Source organism: Aspergillus oryzae, chromosome 4 (genome assembly GCF_000184455.2).
Source record: "Aspergillus oryzae RIB40 DNA, chromosome 4".
Taxonomy (NCBI): Eukaryota; Fungi; Ascomycota; class Eurotiomycetes; order Eurotiales; family Aspergillaceae; genus Aspergillus; species Aspergillus oryzae.
The window spans coordinates 4,438,937-4,451,643 of NC_036438.1; the positions used below are offsets into that span (position 1 = coordinate 4,438,937).

The window sequence follows — 12,707 nt, forward strand, 5'->3', positions numbered from 1 at the left end:
GTATGTTGTAATATATAACCATTCCATGGATATCCTAGGATTTAAGTAAGAGCTTCGACCACTTAAAGAGTGCTCTTGCATTTGATCCTCACACTCTAGGACAACGTTGCATGAATTTAGCATTGAACAGCCCTCTCCAACGTTGACCAATTAGGGTTTGTCCATTAGTGGACGGTCACATGGTCAACCAATCGAGAGCAGGAGTAGTGACGTCAACGCCGAAAGAAGTAAGTGATATCTGAGCTTAGCCCTCAATTGATGACCCCTCACGCTCCACCTCAGCTCCAATCGGCGCCCTGACAGTGACTTTCAGAGTTCACTCAAGTCCATCAGGTCCGCCGAAGCTGACGGTGGTAAAATATGAACAGAATCCCCAGAAGCAGGAACATTGTGCACAATATTTTCTCCCAAGGGTACCCCAGTCGTCCGTTACCTAGATCACCACTTTTAAAAAGCTTAGCAAGCCAGCCAACAGCTACAATTAGCTCGGCAGGACACATCTCACGTCCTCTAACCCCTCAATTGAGAACCCGTCTACCACCCACAAGCGCAAACATGAGCAGTCGTGTCCCCATCGAACCCCAACGAGTCGACGCACCGTTGACACAATCCGCAACATTCCTTGTCGTGTCCGTCAAAGACAGTTCGGACGCCATTAAGACCGTCCGCTCGACTCTCGCCAGCGTCGATGACCTCTCAAAGAACGTTTCTATTCGCGACCTCGCCGCCCAATTCGCATGTACCGTCGGAATCGGCAGCAACATCTGGGATCGGCTTACTGGTCTCCCTCGCCCGGCGGAGCTACACCCATTCCGCGAGATAAAGGGCGAAAAACATACTGCAGTGTCCACTCCCGGTGACCTACTTTTCCACATCCGCTCAGATCGTCGTGACCTATGCTTTGAGTTCGAACGCCAATTAATGGATCTCCTTGGCGACTCCGTCACGGTCATCGACCAGACAGTCGGATTCCGTTACTTTGACGTGCGCGACTTGCTTGGGTTCGTCGACGGCACGGCAAACCCAGTCGGCCCATCGGTTTCCGATACAATCCTCGTCGCAGAAGAAGACACCTCCGGTACCGGAGGAAGCTACATCGTAGTGCAGAAATACGTCCACGACCTCCAAGCATGGAAGTCGCTCTCCTCTGAAAAGCAAGAAGCAATTATCGGCCGCACCAAGTGGGAGAATATCGAGTTGGACGATGCAGATGAAGGTCAGCAACAATCACACAAATCGCTGGCGACGATCGAGGAGAATGGAGAGGAGCATGAAATTCTGCGCGACAATATGCTGTTCGGAAATCCGAGCTCTGGTGAATTCGGAACCTATTTTATCGGATATACGCGCCGCTTATGGGTTATTGAGAAAATGCTCGAACGCATGTTTATTGGAAATCCCCCTGGGTTACACGATCGCTTGCTTGATTTCTCGAAGCCGTTGACTGGAGTGACCTTTTATGCGCCACCGGCTAGTGTTCTAGCTGGGTTAGAGGATGATTAATCTTCCGTAGAGTTGGCTGCGGGCTCGGTATGTTTGCGGGTTAGTTAGGGCTGTGGAATCGGACGACTTCTCTGGGATGTAGCGGTCTGAAATGAGACTTCTGAAGGGGAAGCGGTGCTTCGTATTGCAATAAATGTTGGCGAAAGTATATAAACAGACAGTGTGAGGAAAAGGCTCCCTAGGAGTCAACTCTCAGTGGGTTAATAACTGGTGAGCCCACAATACATTAAATATGTTGAATAAAGGCGATGCAGTCCCATATAGAAGGAAAACAAATTTGTCAATTGATTTCCTGTGCGCATATGGCAGCACATGCTCGTTACAGCAATCGCATGCCGAGACACTTCGGCCTTTATGTCCCCTCTCTACAGGAGTAACAGCTCAATAAGCACAAGACACACGCTTTCAGGGATTTCACGTTTTGTCAAACGAGCTCTCTAGTACTAATGTCGTGAACTATAGGTAGAGGTATGGTCTTCGGAACTTGTGTCACCAGGCACATATGTATATACTTAAACGTATTGCTGCCTTATTGATCGAGGTGTTCAAATCGTTCAGGACAGACTCTTGGTATTTTGCATCAGCGCACAGTTCGTAGAATAGTGCGTCCCATCCGATAAGCAGCATGGACCTTGCGTCAGGCAAACAGGCTTAATCTGCCCGAGACGATGGGTCAATCAGGTCACTGGCCACGCGTTCACAGAATATATTTATCTCAGCTGAGTTGGACCAGTAGCTAGTCTGTGCAATAAGATTAATCGAGGCTGTTTCTCTGTCTTCGTGATTAGCCTAAATTGACCTCCCGAGGTTGACTCCATAAAAATACGCTTGCTCTGCTCTGGGACTATTCCTAGAAGGTTGTAGCTGGAGACAGATACCCATAGCGTTGTCCTTCAGACATATTGACATTGGTCCTCCTGTAAAACAATGTCTCACAAGTCCAAGGCACCAATCTAAGACTTGGAGCCTCCAACAGGCCTCCGACGTGTCCGAGCCTGTAGATCTCGAGTCACAAAGGTTAAATCATTCACCACATGCTTATCATATCCAGGTTGCGTAGCGATCGTCGCTCTAGGTTCCATATATGACCCATATATATAGCCGTCCGAGAGAGCACAGCTTACTGTATTTCATGAACGTCACCTCTTGCCCGACGCTATGTTTCAAAGTCATGATGTTGTCTGGGGGCTGACCTATTGCGACAGCTTCAAGTATCTCTTTCCCGCTCTTTAATTAGGAACTAGGTCTGGATGAATTTCCCCACCGAGCAATCTGCTTTAATCTTATAGCCATCGTGCGGAGGCAAGATGGGACAGTTTCTCTCGCGACATGGTGTATATTCGTCGGCCCAGGCGTCGGCCCAAGGGAGGGAGTTAATTCTAGCAATGTTCACCCCATCTCTCCGTCCCAGTTAGTCGTTGAACATATATCACCCTTATGGTCAGAACTAAAGGATACAGATGGTAACAATGACACGACATTCGTTTGATATTGCCGTGGTAGCAGCAACCCTGCCATCGGGATGGTGTGCAACTGTTGATCTGCCAATTCACTTTCGGAATAGCTATGTAGGTTGACACCCTGTTCTCATGTGCTCAGTGTTACCTAGCACAATAAATCCTTTTAGGCATCCGTCCAAGTGGATATTGGGACCCCTCCCCAAACACATTTCCTTCATTTCGACACCGGTTCATCCTCCACATGGGTTGTTGACCAGAACTGCGCAACAACCTGTCCGAACAAAAGCGGGTAGGACTTCCATGAATAACCTTGACAGCCTGAGAGCAACAAGGCTAACCAGACCAGGTATGACCGGAAAGGTTACAACATTTCCGACTCTTCGACTGGTGCGGCCCTGGGGACTTACGGAAGCATTGATTACTTCGGGGGAAAGACGCCCGGCCCAGGAGTAGCCGACACTTCGAAGCGGGGGGTAAGCTCTGCGAAGTGGAATTAACATGCTGTGGGTTGCTGTGGGGGCAATCGAGCGCACAGAGACACAGTGGGAGCAGCTGCTCCGGAATGCTGGACTCAATCAATGTCTGGCGGTCCGTCGGATGCCCGGATAAACGGTGTAGATCGACGGAGTTATGCGGGTAAAGTCCTATGTCCGCCAATACTATCATCGACCGCAAAGTATAAATAAGAGGAGTAAGTCACACTATCAATTGACTGCGATCTCTCCGACGAGCTCACTGTTTCACATTCTGATATCCTTGCAGGCATATCATTCATCATGTCCCTCCCCACCGCCAAGCTGGGCAAAAGCGGCCCTGAAGTCCCCCGCCTAGGCCTGGGTCTCATGGGCCTGAGTGCCTTCTACGGCACGATCAAGCCCGATAGCGAACGACTTGCTTTCCTGGACACAGCATACGAGCTCGGCGAGACCTTCTGGGACAGTGGTACGTGCATCTACCCAAGCAACCATCATCCCCATACTAACCCGCCCAGCCGACATGTACGGCGACAACGAGGACCTCATAGGCAAATGGTTCCAAGCCAACCCTTCCAAGCGCGAGCACATCTTCCTGGCCACCAAATTCGCCAACCGCAGACGCCCCGACGGCTCGTTCTTCGTCGACTCCTCCCCGGACTACGTGCACCAGGCGTGCGCGAAATCCCTCGCCCGGCTGGGCATCAACACCATCGACCTCTACTACTGCCACCGGCTGGACCGGACGACCCCCATCGAGAAGACCGTGCAGGCGATGGCCCAGCTCAAGGCGGAGGGCAAGATCCGGTTCCTCGGCCTGAGCGAGTGCAGCGCCGAGTCGCTGCGGCGCGCGCACGCCGTCCACCCCATCGCCGCTGTGCAGATGGAGTACTCGCCGTTCTCGCTGGACATCGAGAGCCCGCAGTACAGGCTGCTGGAGACAGCACGCGAGCTGGGCGTTGTGGTTGTGGCATACTCGCCGCTGGGGCGGGGTCTTTTGAGCGGGGAGATCACCTCGCCGGACCAGTTCGAGGAGAATGATTTCCGGAGGTTTGCGCCGCGGTTTAGCAGGGAGAACTTTGCGAAGAATCTGGAGTTGGTGCGTGTTATACGGTGTCTAGCAGAGAGGAGGGGTGTAACGCCGTCGCAGTTGACGCTGGCGTGGTTGATGGCGCAGGGGGTGGATATCTTTCCTATACCTGGTACGACGCGGGTGGAGAGACTCAAGGAGAATCTGGGGAGTCTGCGGATTACCCTGTCGGAGGAGGAGGAGCGCCAGTTCCGGGAGGCTTGTTCAGCCGTTGAGATTGTGGGCTCTCGGTATCCCGAGGCGATTTCTGCCACGCTGTTTGCTGATACGCCTCCTCTGTAGCTGAATTGGCACAGGAAAGGAAAACGGTTGACGATGCCATCCATTTCATTATAGTTCTGTCGGTTGAAAGATGTTCAATTATGTATCTGGTGTACGGCGATTCTAATAGAAATCACTTTCCCGATTCCTATATGCCATCCCCCTCGACCTATCCATAGGTAAGGGAACGGAAAACAATATGCGTATATTTATTGCTGACTACCACCCACGTGAAATGCGGCTATAATACAGGATATTGAAGAGAAGGGACGAATGTATCAATATATTATAGTATCAATAGTACCACCAATTGTGTCCTGAATATTCAATTTAATGATATCTAAGCCGTGGACAGCGAAGTGACTGACGCCTTAGCGTCATGCCGGAATGATAGCGTGGCGCGTCTTGGCCAACAGAGGTTCATAACACGACCCACCGCTATTATGAACAAGCCAGAAGTAGAATTCTAATTTGTACTCCAAGTTAAGAGATATTACTTAATGGGGGTATAGATATCCTAGTTAGGGAGCCAAGCTGCGAGGCTGATGACGGTGAAATGGGGATCGGCAGAGGAGTTAAGAGCCGGCATAGGGCTGCGGAAACACAGCCCCCAGGCTAAGCTCTGGGGGCCAAAATGAGCCTCATTCAGTGGACCATCGCGAAGGGCCTCGCTGGGCTGCATCTTACAGCAATTGTGAATAGTTGAGCTGGATAGAAAGAAGATAAATATGGCTATATCTCTCCTGTTTCGAGGCTATTTCTCTGATCAACACATATTGCCTTCTACCTACTCAAGACCTCACTTTCGGCCCGCAGGCATATTCGGCCTAAATATCAAGCTCAAGATCGTCCAACCACGGCAGGAAATCTCCTTGAGTCGATTCCTGAATATACATCACCCTCTGAAATCTACAGCAAAACACCTCAACCATGACCAACAGCGAGTGTTCTGCAACCGTCAGGAAACCTCCAACTGGACTCTGGAACTCGACCGACGTCGTTGCATTCCCAAATGATCACAAATACCTCCTTGCCCAGCAGGCTTGCTGCGGAGAGACAAATCAGATCTAACTCTACAAGAAGAACTGCTTTCGCCTTTGCAGCACCTACGGTAATCAGAGCAATGTCACCTCGTGCTTGGAAGACAGCGGCGTCAAAAAGGTAGCCGAGTTTCACAACGACAAGGGCGGACAGTCAATGGCGCCTCATCAGCTTTCCAAACCCGCGCTCGGGCTCATTTTTATGGTTCTTATGGGATATTTGATGGGTCCTCTTGGAGAGGCTCTCTTGGTTGCATAAATGGTTGGATATCTGGGAAGTCAAGGCGTTGGTGGTGTCCTGTGCGCATAATGAAAGATGGTGTATCTGTATATATCCTTTTTTAAACTATTCTAGACCATTACTGCATTGAATAATGAACAATAATCACAGTGACACTTTTCACACGCTACACTAGATGGAAATCCTTGCCCAGAGGAGGTCGAGGGTTGGAGCTTTCGACTAGCTTGATGCGCCGGCAATCATTAATATAAGATGCACTATTTCGGCGAAGACAGATCGCTTAGGAAGAAGTCAGCCCTAACTGCGCAGACCGCTAGAGATTATCGCAGATCGGACGTGCTCGAATTCCCGTTTTGAGCTGCTTAGCCCGTAGGTCTTTGGACCTGTTCCAGCAAGATGGCTGAGACTTTACGATCAAACGAGAATTTTCTTGCTCTTCTCTCTATAAGTCTTGATCTTCCCCCAACCGCCTGCAGATGGGGATCTAAGAACTTCATAAGCTATGTATGTATGTATGTACATGGACCGAAAGATGCAGCTTGCTGATTTATTTGATCCACCAAAATGTGAATAGCAGAATAGGAAAGCAATCAAATGCCGACCGAGAACATCATGACTTTGGAGTGATCCACCTTACATTTCGGCAATGACCGAGGCTCTCCATTGTTTTGTTGATTCTTTCGGGCATCCAACCGGAGCCTATACCGGCTTTGCTACTCCCTCGCCTGGCTACCTTGGAGGTGAGGCACTTCCCGGTCTCGTAAGAGTACTGGTGGCATTCGCGATCTTTCTCGCATTGCGCCTGACAGTCTTCTCGACTGTTACTACCCTCTATATTCTCATCCGATGAGGCATTGTCCCAGTTCTCCTTCATTTGCTCGATTTGCGGACGGACGAACTCTTCGAATACATCAGCATGCAGAAGTGTGTGGCTTTGTGTCTGGTAGTAAAGTTTCGAATAAGTATAGTTCGCTTTATGTCTAGACAAGCCTATACTTACATTCGCCCACCAACTCTGCTCGAACGCCCACGTTTCTCGAATATCGTCCGGTGTCATATGATGATAGGTTACCACCGGGGTACACCAATGATGGTCATTATTGTTCGGTCCATAATGAGAAAAGGTCCATGGTGTATCGCCTTGGAGCATCGGATTCGCGAAGAAAAGACCGACCCCAGCATCTTTCAATGCCTTTCCCAGGACACAATCGCCTGCCCACTGTCCCGCGGTAAAATCGTCATATTCCTTAACTCTGGGCGCACGATAATCGGAAACCTTATGCATAGCCGCCTGGGATAGGACGAGTCCTGACCCTCCATGACCAAAAACGACGTCCAAGATCCGCACCCCGGATCCCATATAGTATGGCTGACTGGGATCAAACTTCTCCAACCAAGACAGGAGGTTTGGCCATACCACGTACGTGTCTGCCTCGATGAACACGTACCATTTTGCGTCGGCTCGAATGTTTAGCGTTTCATTGATCATGGGCAGGAATTTCCACTTGTCCAAAAGCCATCCGCGATTGTCGGGTTTACCCGATGGCGTGCTTGGATCGTCGTTGATGTCTTCCGCTGTTAGCCCGGCGCGCCCGGCGTCGCGTAGTCGGTTGTAAAGGTCGAATTCGGCCTTGGTTTGTTTTATGTCCTCGTCGACACTACGCAGAACGTCAAGTGCTTGGACACCAGCAATTTGCTCTTCGAAATCGGAGAAAAGGACAAAATTCGGAATGCATTTTAGGGTGGTGTTGAAGTGGACTGGCACTTTCTCTAACGCTTCGGTGGCTCCAGTTTTTAGGACCACCAAGACGTCGTGTATCCCTGGTAGCTTAGGGCACCCCGATGAATTTGATCCTGGATCAACATTGGTATTATTCTGCGGTTGAAGAAACTCCTCCCCAGCGTCATTGGTGTCTTTCCTAAACCAGAAGAAATAATTCAACAGTAGGAATACCACTAAAGGGGCCACAATCAGAGGGACATTTCGAAAACGAGAGAGAGTCATTGTTCAGAGTGCGACCGCTGACGAAGACTCTTGAGCGAAGGATTAATAGATGGAGTGGGGGGGGGGGGGGGGGGAATCTCCACTGTTTTAAAGTGACATTGACTTGACGTTACTATAGGGGCCTTTTTTTCACAGGGACCAGTCAATGTCTTTGTTGCTTTAGTGAATGGACCCTGAACTCTATCTCGATGCTTTTGATAGGATGGTCGTGGATTCGGTAGGCGCTATCCAGAAACGGGGCCAATGGGAGTGTCGGGACCCCTGCCTAGCTTCACTGCATTCGTGCGTGATGCTTAATTGGGATCTTCTCGGCTTCACTGGACATATCTTGTATTTACTAAGCCTTGTAGCCATGGCATATCAGACTAGAAAACATGGACCATACCACTGGTGAAATTGAAGGATTACTCAAAGTTATGTGTGGGTGTAGTGAATCATAGGATCATAATGGAAATACATATTCCAAATCTCCCTACTACCTTCGTATAACAGGTCTACAGTCTCTTGTTCCAGTGCATCCGTTGTATTACAATATGCTCTGGTGGTTGTGCGTTGCCCTCCTGTTAGTTCATCACTCTCTCGCTGGATGTCCTGCAGTTGTCCTTCCTCAACCGGACATCTGGCCCGATGGCAAATTCCTCTATCCAAACGGTGCGCCGCAATGCTTTACCCAAGGGTCAATCATGAACATCAGCTGGGAAACGAAGTACAAGACTACCAATCTGTATCTTGTCCACGGCGCCAATTACGACGATCCAGTCGCTCTTACATGTAAGTGCAGTGGGTATCCACACATCACACTCGGGTAATACTGACAACAAGTACAGTGAACACAGCAGCTACATGGCACGAATGGAGAGTCGGATATCCCACCCGAGACGATACGAAACCGTTCGTACTCCGACTAGTCAACGCACAGGGTACGCCGGAAGACATGGCCGTTGGAGGTATATGGAGCGCCCGGTTCTGGATCGGTTGGAACCAAGATACTTCTTCCAGTTCCACACTTGCTCCTACGCCAACACCCACAGAGCCTGCGACCGTGATAGATGCATCGCGTAGCCATACCACCACCTCCGCTTCTCCAGCAAATTCCGCACAATCAAATAGTGGAAGTTCCTCGCATGGTAAAGCCATCGGGATCGGGATTGGTGTTGGTTTAGGTGTGCCTCTCTGCAGTGCTGTTATTCTGGCTCTGCTCTTTTTGCGGAGAAGACGGAATCAGCCCGAGTCTGTCGTTCATGGCGGGCCTTTTGCACCACCGGCTTCTGACAAGAGTTACACCAATTCGACCGTGCCAGAGGACATGTGTCTCGAGGGTAAGCAGGTGTATGAGCTGTGCGGTGAAAGTAGCCGAACGGAGGCAGACAGTAGCCATGTTCGATATGAGCTTGCGTAATGTTGATTGTATCACTATTTTTAAGAGATGGAGTGTGGGACTGACGAAGAGCTATGACTAATATTAGATCAAGCTTAATAAATTATGTTTTGCAAAATAATTTGCGGGAATTCTTTCAACATAGACTCAAGTACTAATCCACACAGACATTAGTATATCCATGCCACACTTGCACCAGTATCAGATACAAGCATCCTGTATAATTGGACCTAACCCACCATCGATTCATGCATTCATTCAAGACTAAGTTGCCACGACACCCCAAACCGATCATTCACCCATGCAAATCGACGACTGAACCCATAATTATCCAACGGCATGAGCACCTCGCCTCCTTCACTCAAAGCACCCACAACACGATCGATCACATCATCGCCATGCTCGTCGGTAAAGTTGGCAAACAGCGACAGCGAAGGGGTGAACTTGAAGGCGTGCTTCACGTAACTATCAATCGCCATGACCTCAAGCGATCCACCTATATTCGCTCGGGCCATGGAAACCTTCCCTTCCGTGCCTGCTTCCCCCGGTCCATAGCGAGTAATGGACATGATGTTGGATCCTGGAATTGTTTGGACGTAGAAGTTCAGGGCGGTTTCGGCGTCGCCTTCGAACATGAGGAAGGGGGTGACGGATGTTGTAGTTGAGCTCATGGTGGTTTGAGGAGGGTGATATGACAGTGTGATAGAGGTTTGGTTGTCGAGTGTTGAGTGGTTTGGGGATTCAAGGTGAACTTGTTAGAGTCTCGAAGTAGTTCATCTCTAGGTTTTAGGCAGCACTAGGCAGAACACTGCATTGTGGGGATAGCTTTTCTTGGCGCAAGAGTTTGTTCATCTCTTGGAGTATACAGACACATCCTGTAACGACACTGAGGTATTATTAACTTTAGTTGAAGTAAATCTCATTGATATTATCACTGCCTTGTTCGTGAAGGCATGCTATGCCACAGGATGGTTCTCTATTTCCAAGAAGGTCATACATGCGATCCCTGATATGGACTTGGCGTACAGCCAGAGTTATTGGCTGACCTTTAAAATAACTATTGTAGGATCGATGATTTATGCCCAAGCACTGTAGATCAATTATTAAGTGTCTATAACCCTTACTCGTGAATAAATAAATTAGATTATGGACACTTATCTTCAAACAACTAAAGATATTAGCGCCTGTGCTTTTCTTTGTTTGCTTTGTTACTATCCACAATGCCCACGGCTTGAATGCGAATGCCAGAGCTTCTTTTCCACTCGAGGACACGAAGTATCAGTTAACTATAGGAACTTCTATACAGAAACGTACTATAATGTGACTTATCCCAGTACCGGACAAAACTCGCTTTATCTGTTACAAGTTCCGCCTAAGCACGACAGTGAGCATAGAATCGGTGCATATTTACACAGCACATTTATTCCGGGAGATCATGTGCTTTCTTATGTATCCTGTATCTCTATATTCCTGTGCCCCAGAGTTCAGATTCACTATGCCACAATTGTATTCTCAACGCCCGCACGTGTCGCTGGCTGCCCTACCCGCAAGCTATCCAACACTCGAGGGCCGCGTAGAACTTGTTGTTTTCAAATCCAGACACAGCCGGATACAACGGATAGGTAAAACTGCCCCTGTGGGACTTCTGGCGAATCAGGTACCCAATCTCAAGTGATAAGAATTTAGTCAAGCAGTGAGCATCTGATCCAGAATGGGGCCAAAAGGTCAAGCATTGTCCTTCTGGAGTACCCGTCCCTAAGCCAAGCACTGGGTCCGACACCCGTGCCCACAATTACTCCATGTCACTAAGCATAGGCCGGAGTCTAGGGTGACAGATTCACGACTCGGAATGGATCTTCTCTGCCACTGATGCCGGGCGATAATATTCTGAACATAGTAGGGTTACATTCGGCGTTAGGATAGCCAATTGGGTTTGCGTCGAAATGCAAGGTGGAGAGGTTTTGCGTGCTAATTTTCTATATTAAGACATTATATTGCTGCGCCATTCAGGGTTCACTGGGACTAGAGTAGATTTAGGCTAGCCGGTACACGCTAGGTTCAGGGTGTAAAGTGGGTACGTACGTTGCGAATTATGAAAGAAACACCCGGTTCCTCGTTTAGCTTATCTAGCGCTGTTAGAGATCTTCTCATTTTTATTACTTTTTCTAGGGTTCATTGCTTTGTAACGTAAGTGAGACAGGAGTCACGCGACTTGAGGTAAGTCACACTAGACCAGCAGTGAGTGGAAAAATTATTACTGAAGGAGAAGAGGGAAAAGAAGTCAAATCCTCGTGTTCCCAAGTCTCGACTTGCCTTGGGCGCGCACTCCGTCTGCGCCATGTCTCAGCTCAAACTAGTTCTTTTTCATCAAGAGCTGGAGCAATAGGCTGAGTTGATGCAGGTGATGAAGCGGCCCTTACACTATTACGTCGCTTTCGAAGACTCTTCCCGGCGTGTAAAATAGCAACAATCACGACGAACACTGATGCCAGCTGCCATACGCATGGCTCCCGGAGAACGTCGGTGGCAGCACCGTTCAGAAGGGAGGGCCGTCGTGCATTCAGTCCGTGTAGAAACTCTCCATGAAACCCATGCGTTTGTAAATGTGTTGCATCGGGCTTCGTCGAGTGAACCGTTTCAGGAGGACTGTTGTCGGGGACATGATGGAATATCGGGTTTTGGCCATGGATACCGGGGATGGGCGGATGGTAATCTGGATCTTCCGCAATCTGATAATGTTCGTCTTTTTCTTCGAGCCATCGCTCGTAGTTGGTCTTCGGCCGTGAGTCTTGTAGAGAGTGTGATGTTGTGGTGCGCACTGGAGTCATTGTGTATTCCACTGTAATAGAGCGTTTCAGTTGGTACTTTCCTGCAGGTTCCAGAGTTAGCACTTGGAATGTTAGATTACCGAACTTCAACGGCTTACTTGTCCTGGATGATTAGATTCCTGTAATACTGTGGTTGGTCGTTCGCAGAGAGCGAATGCAAACAATATTGAGTAATTATTAAGGTCAGTCCGGAACATGAAGTAGCACACGACGCTGAAGGCTCAAAGACGCTTGTTATATAGGCGATCGATACAGACAGAATAGCAAGAGCATCCAAAATCACCTCGATCAGCCGTATGGTTGGGACTTTCTAAAGTACTTTAGAGAATAAGCCATTCGCAAGAAGGTGCGGCTGCAAGTCTCAATTTGGCGCCGACTGGTCCCTATTGTGGATTCACTGGGGCCAGGATGTTACGTCGTATCCACTA

At 49.1% G+C, this 12,707-nt stretch overlaps 5 protein-coding genes across 5 annotated transcripts; 4 read left to right on the forward strand and 1 right to left on the reverse strand.

The window, feature by feature from the left end:
- Positions 1 to 555: 555 nt before the first annotated feature.
- On the forward strand, positions 556 to 1,503 carry AO090102000042 (Dyp-type peroxidase; the record flags this gene model as incomplete). The annotated part of the gene is made up of 1 exon (XM_001822236.3): positions 556 to 1,503. The coding sequence occupies one exon, from the start codon at positions 556 to 558 to the stop codon at positions 1,501 to 1,503; it is 948 nt and encodes a 315-aa protein (XP_001822288.3).
- A 2,236-nt stretch (positions 1,504 to 3,739) lies between these two features.
- Positions 3,740 to 4,808, forward strand: AO090102000040 (uncharacterized protein; the record flags this gene model as incomplete). Its single annotated transcript, XM_001822235.3, has 2 exons — positions 3,740 to 3,905; positions 3,955 to 4,808. The coding sequence occupies 2 exons, from the start codon at positions 3,740 to 3,742 to the stop codon at positions 4,806 to 4,808; spliced, it is 1,020 nt and encodes a 339-aa protein (XP_001822287.1).
- A 1,870-nt stretch (positions 4,809 to 6,678) lies between these two features.
- Positions 6,679 to 8,073, reverse strand: AO090102000039 (uncharacterized protein; the record flags this gene model as incomplete). The annotated part of the gene is made up of 2 exons (XM_001822234.3): positions 6,679 to 7,008; positions 7,069 to 8,073. 2 exons carry the CDS (start codon positions 8,071 to 8,073, stop codon positions 6,679 to 6,681), a joined length of 1,335 nt encoding a protein of 444 aa, XP_001822286.1.
- A 533-nt stretch (positions 8,074 to 8,606) lies between these two features.
- AO090102000038 (uncharacterized protein) lies at positions 8,607 to 9,472 on the forward strand (the record flags this gene model as incomplete). The annotated part of the gene is made up of 2 exons (XM_001822233.3): positions 8,607 to 8,844; positions 8,901 to 9,472. 2 exons carry the CDS (start codon positions 8,607 to 8,609, stop codon positions 9,470 to 9,472), a joined length of 810 nt encoding a protein of 269 aa, XP_001822285.3.
- Positions 9,473 to 9,699: 227 nt separating this feature from the next.
- AO090102000037 (uncharacterized protein) lies at positions 9,700 to 10,116 on the forward strand (the record flags this gene model as incomplete). Its single annotated transcript, XM_023237008.1, has 1 exon — positions 9,700 to 10,116. The coding sequence occupies one exon, from the start codon at positions 9,700 to 9,702 to the stop codon at positions 10,114 to 10,116; it is 417 nt and encodes a 138-aa protein (XP_023091650.1).
- Between the last annotated feature and the right edge of the window lie 2,591 nt (positions 10,117 to 12,707).